At 38.5% G+C, this 6,078-nt stretch overlaps 1 protein-coding gene across 1 annotated transcript; it reads left to right on the top strand.

Annotated features, from left to right (window-relative positions):
• The first annotated feature begins 3,262 nt into the window (after positions 1-3,262).
• On the top strand, positions 3,263-5,715 carry kek1 (leucine-rich repeat, immunoglobulin-like domain-containing kekkon 1 protein). Its single transcript, XM_074129931.1, has one exon. It carries the CDS (start codon positions 3,824-3,826, stop codon positions 5,597-5,599), a length of 1,776 nt encoding a protein of 591 aa, XP_073986032.1. The 5' UTR covers positions 3,263-3,823; the 3' UTR covers positions 5,600-5,715.
• Positions 5,716-6,078: the final 363 nt, after the last annotated feature.

The following is a 6,078-nucleotide window of genomic DNA, read 5'->3' as shown; positions in this document are numbered from 1 at the left end:
CCTGCAGAAGGCTATAGGCCATGCTATTTCCAAATTTTGTATTTTGTATTATTATTTGTTTATTTTAAAAATAAAGGATTAATTATTAATATATCCAGGCATTAATGTTAGTTGTCCAAGGTACCAAGATTCATATGTTTAAATGTAAATGTTGTTTCACGTATAACTAGTAATGTTACCAAACCTTCAAAATGAAGGGAGTGCATGTGTGCCTGTGTGCATGTGAGGATGATTTATTGTCTTTAAATTACCAGGGGTAGCTCATTCCCGGAAATGGATTGCTTCATTGAACTCTCTGTAATATTCGACTTCCTAATTACAGGTTGGCCTGAGTATCATTTATACCCTTCCAGTTTGTACTGTAATAAGGACTACTAGTTCAGCTTCTTCTCATAGAAAGAGACTATTTATTTCAAATTCTTGTCATCAATAATTAATTTCTATCACCCCTTGAAAATGGGAGTGTTGTAATCGTGCCAATTTCTACAAATTATTTTCAAGTGTGTGCGTTTTGTCCGTTTGAGTACCTAGCTGTTAACAATATTACTCAAAGGCGGCAATAAGCTGTAGAATTTTGTGGTTACAGACTTCTGAACGTCTTTTCTCTTTTTTTGGGCTGTTTTACTTTAATGACTCTCTTGGAACTAAAAACTTACCAGCTTTAATCTTCGAAATATAATCCATTTTTCGCCAGTAATTCAATTTCTTTTTAGTTCCAAGAAGGTTCTTTGGAGGCAAAGATTTCAATACAATTTGCTTTAAGCTTCTAATCTAAGTAGTAAAATTGTTGTCACGCACTGTACTCCGTCTCCCTCAAAATGAGCCTGGGATCGGAAAAAATTGGTATTCCAAAGGAGTGAGATCTGGGCATTAAGCAGGACGAGCAAGATCTGGACAATAAGCAGGGCGAGCAAGTGCTGGACAATAAGCAGGGCGAGCAAGTGCTGGACAATAAGCAGGACGAGCAAGTGCTGAACAATAAGCAGGGCGAGCAAGTGCTGGACAATAAGTAGGGCGAGCAAGTGCTGGACAATAAGCAGGACGAGCAAGATCTGGACAATAAGCAGGACGAGCAAGTGCTGGACAATAAGCAGGACGAGCAAGTGCTGGACAATAAGCAGGACGAGCAAGTGCTGGACAATAAGCAGGACGAGCAAGTGCTGGACAATAAGCAGGGCGAGCAAGTGCTGGACAATAAGTAGGGCGAGCAAGTGCTGGACAATAAGCAGGACGAGCAAGTGCTGGACAATAAGTAGGGCGAGCAAGTGCTGGACAATAAGCAGGACGAGCAAGTGCTGGACAATAAGCAGGACGAGCAAGTGCTGGACAATAAGCAGGGCGAGCAAGTGCTGGACAATAAGTAGGGCGAGCAAGTGCTGGACAATAAGCAGGACGAGCAAGTGCTGGACAATAAGCAGGACGAGCAAGTGCTGGACGTTCGCCAAATTAATTACTAAACAGTTATACGGGAAAATCCCTCCATTCAATTCACATGAATAAACTCTTTGTGAAAGGAAATAAGTAATAATTAAAAAATATTAATAAATATAACGGTAATTTTTCTTTTTTACATTTAATTAACTGACGCTACACAAAAACGTTTTTTGAAGATCTAATGCTTTCGCTCGACGTTTTAATCGGGAGTTTCAAATATTCGAATTTGAGTTTAATTCAGAAATACGTTTCAGAACTCTTCGAGCCTTTTGAATGAATAGATTTGTAAAAGAACGGATGTATTTGTGCGAGCTGTGCTAGTAAAACGTGCCTCTGTCAACTCAAAACCCTTTTTTTTTTTAATTATTATTTATTTATTTGCGATTCACAATCCACAGAAAATATAATCAGTGAATCTGGGCTTAAGTAATTTTCTTGGCTTGATCAATTGAGGAGGAATAGAAACTGCCCATTGGCGGCAACACTCTCGCTGGAGTTTGTAAAACTTTACTGAAGTAGATTGTGGTCCACAAGGCCGATTGGCACCTCAATCGACGTGTTGGACAATATTTGGAAACGAGGTAGAGGTGAGATTTTTGTATCAGTTTTGTGCAGGGAATGAAAAGTTACGAAGAATTTTCTAACATATTTAAAAAAAAAAATAGTATTAGTTAACGATCAGTTCAGAGACAATCTAAAAACTATTTGAAACAAAAAATATGGAAGTCATAAACAAGACTGTTTGTCTGCAAAGCTAAACTTTCTGATTCCAGGAGTAACGGACGGTTAACGTTATATGAGTTGAAGTTAATTTAATTGTTAATTACAATTATGAATATATTGGTTTAGTGACCGTAAATTGTTAAACTTAGGATGGATGATTTGCGAGAAATCGGTCAAATAAAACAACTCGGTCTCTTTGCCAACGTTTCGATAAATATATTGATTGTCCTCTTCAGGGCCTGGATATTACAAATACAAAACAATTTACAGAGTCAGTAACATAGAAAAAAACAGTAAAAAATCAGTAATATAAAAATAAACAGTAAAATACAATAAATTTTTTATAATTATTGAAACTTACGTGGCTATGCGGGTTGGTTGAGTTACAGAAACTAAGAGCCAGAAATGGAGAAGCAGGTATAGCCACGTAAGTTTCAATAATTATAAAGAATTTATTGTATTTTACTGTTTATTTTTATATTACTGATTTTTTACTGTTTTTTTCTATGTTACTGACTCTGTAAATTGTTTTGTATTTGTAATATCCAGGCCCTGAAGAGGACAATATATTTGTCGAAACGTTGGCAAAGTGACGAGTTGTTTTATTTGACTGATTCCTCGCAAATCATCCATCCTAAGTTAATTACAATAAAATATCGAACAACTGGGACCCATTACTTGTAACATGGTAATAAACAGGTGCAGTTAAATTAACTTTTTTGTTCAAACTAATTTAGCTAGGCCTAACCTAACCTGTTATTAGTTTCGCTCAAAATATGACTGTTTGTTTAACGGAATTAATTTAGTTAATAAAGAAAAAGTGGCTCCAATAAATTGAATACTTGTAGAAAGAAGAAAATCCCTGAAGTGAAAGCCCGTTAGTGTGTGTGTGTAGGTGGAGAGGATGAAAAGTAAGATAAAAGAGGCCTAGTTTGGACAACTGGGATGAGAAGTGGACTTGGAATTGTAAAATTAATGGTCTAAAGAAATGGAGACACAGATGGGTCTGGAGAACCATTGATCTGACTGCTGGGGCCCACCACTTGTCCGTGAAAAATTGACAGTGATCGAACAAAGACAGAGAGGAATGAGTGAAGAAGAACTTTGGTGGGAGGTGGCGGTGGTTACACGATGAGTGGAGGGTATGTGTGTTAGAAAAGTGGAGCAGAGGAAGTGAGGTAGCTGGTGGAGGACGCCGGGGGGCCGCTAGGATCGCTACTGTCTGCCTAGTCAGACCTCCAAGTCATACTGCTCCTACTTGCTTCAGTCTCTCGCTGAACTTTAGGCGAGTAACTGTCTAGTTAGGTGTATGTGTGCTCAGACGTACTCAGTGCTGTATGTAGTAGTGATGTGCTGTGATGAAGTGGCCTTATTAAGCCACCCTCGTAAAGGCCAGTTCGGTCAAAAACCTAGTGACCCCTGTGGATAAAGTTGGTGCAATTTTATTTCACATCAACAAATAATTATTATTTTTCTTAAAAAATTTTTATTTTATTAAAAAGTGAAGTGCGCGCTAACAATTTACAAAGTCTTTATTTTATTTAATTTTATTTGGAATAAAAAAAAAACAGGACGATCTGTGCTATTTTATGGTGAGTGTGCTAAAATTTACCAAATAATTAACTAGAAAACTAGCGTGCCTTGAGCGCAATCCTGATATGTGACTATGGGGATCATCTTCGTTGTAATAATTTCATTGTTGTTCAAGACAAGCTTATCAGTGTCGGGCAATTGCCCACCAGTATGCATGTGCAAATGGAAAGGTGGCAAGAGAACTGTCGAATGTATAGACCGTGCGCTGATCATGATACCCGAGGGAGTAGACCCAGAAACGCAAGTACTCGATATGTCAGGCAATAACCTTCAGATACTCCCTAAAGACAACTTTGGACGTGTCGGTCTAGTTAATCTACAAAGACTTCATTTAAGAAATTGTCGTCTAGGTCAAATAGACAATACTGCTTTCCAAGGTCTTCTAAATCTTGTAGAACTGGATCTATCAAATAATTTGCTTACTTTTGTACCAACATCAGCTTTTAAAGAAGTACCAAATCTAAGGGAATTAACACTTTCAAAAAACCCCATACAGAAAATCGATAGCCACGCCTTCAAAACTATACCGGGTCTCGTGAAATTGGATCTTTCAAATTGTGAACTGAAGATGATATCACCGCACGCTTTTGAAGGTGTTGAACTACTAGAAACTTTAAAATTAAATAGAAACAAACTATTTGAGTTGAGGCCTAAAACTGTGGAGATATTGTCTAGATTACAGCATGTGGAGCTGCACGATAATCCATGGTACTGTGATTGTCATCTGCGAGCCGCAAAGATATGGCTTACGAACAACAAGCGATATCAGATCGCACCCAAATGTAGCGGTGGTCCTGAAAGGATAGCAAGAAGAACGTTTGCCCAGCTGGACTTGGAAGATTTCGCATGCCGGCCAGAAATTCGGCTGGACAGTAGGCATGTTGAGGCCACGGCTGGTGATAATGCCACCGTTGTATGTCGAGTCGAGTCTGTACCCGAGGCAAGTATCAGCTGGTACACTAACGGCAGGCTGTTGCTGAATAATTCAGCCTTCAGTTCATATCAGAAAGTGTTCATTTTTGAACGTGGAACGTTTGACAAGAGAAGCATCCTTACCTTGACAAATGCTCAGGAAGCGGATTCTGGTGATTTTTATTGTATCGCTGAAAACCGCGCTGGGAACGCTGAAGCAAACTATACTGTGCACATTTCTTATAGAATGGCGGGGATGACCAGCCTGGGAAGTGGTCAGATTGCCGGACTCAGCGCCGCTCTTGTCATCCTGATACTTTTCATTCTTTTAGTCATCTTGATTCTTCTGATAAGGTTGAGAAGAATTCCATTCTCAGAATCTAAAACACCAGGCCAAGTGGAAGTTGTGGCCAACGGTAGTGTAGCACAGAAACCAACCACACCAGTTACCGTTGAAACGTCAACAGTGGTCGAAAGGAGAGAGACCAATCCGGTACAGAAACCACCAAGAGTGCCGGATAGCCCAGTGGAATACGAAAACAATGGAGACGCCTTGAACACTGTACAGTTTGCCGCACCAATATCAAATCCAGATTTGATAAATGATACAAGGGAAGATAGGCCGGCCAGTGGTGAATACACTCGCGCCAATGATGGCCTATATCCGGCCACCGTTTGGGAAGATGGTTATTTAGGCGGCCGTACACCAAGCATGGATGCTTGCGACAGAACACCAATTGTAGAGCACGCCCAAGAAGAGTATCCACCAGATTATGGACTTCCAATACCTGGTAGTGCGCCTCCGCCAAGTGCCAAGACTTTGCGGGTGTGGCAGAGAGGTGTACCAGTGTTGCCACCAGTGAACGCACTCAAACGAGTTCTGTCCAGGAATTCACCGGACGAGGGCTACCAGGAAGGATGCGGCACAGACGTCTAACACGATCAAAGTTTGTATATTTAGTGTTTGTTAGGTTCTGGCCTACCCCTATTTATCGTTAACAACAATTAAATAATTTTTATTACGAGAAATTAAAATTAAAAAAAAAAGAAAAACTTAAAATAATTAACTTTTCATAAAAATTTCAATTAAAACGAATAACCTATCTGAATTTAAGCTATATTAAACAAATTTAACTTAGCACATAAAATGAATACGGGACTGATTTTATTTTTATTATTAATAACAATAAGAATTTGTTACCAGTTAACAATAAATTGGGAATTTCGGGCCATTAACTGTAATGTGTAAATAAGTTTGGTAAAACATTACTCAAAAATAAAAATTTTCAAAGTAAAAAAATTAAAAAAAGTAATTTTGAGTAACCGAGATTTTAAGGCAGAGTGATAAAATAAAAAGTAAAACTGTAAATAAATACTGTAATATTCTTACTAATTTTTAAATTAAAATAAGGAACG

This window comes from Rhodnius prolixus, unplaced genomic scaffold (assembly GCF_049639745.1).
Source record: "Rhodnius prolixus isolate KJV_2025 unplaced genomic scaffold, Rpr scaffold_21, whole genome shotgun sequence".
Classification (NCBI taxonomy): Eukaryota; Metazoa; Arthropoda; class Insecta; order Hemiptera; family Reduviidae; genus Rhodnius; species Rhodnius prolixus.
This window is presented reverse-complemented; position numbering and strand designations above follow the sequence as displayed.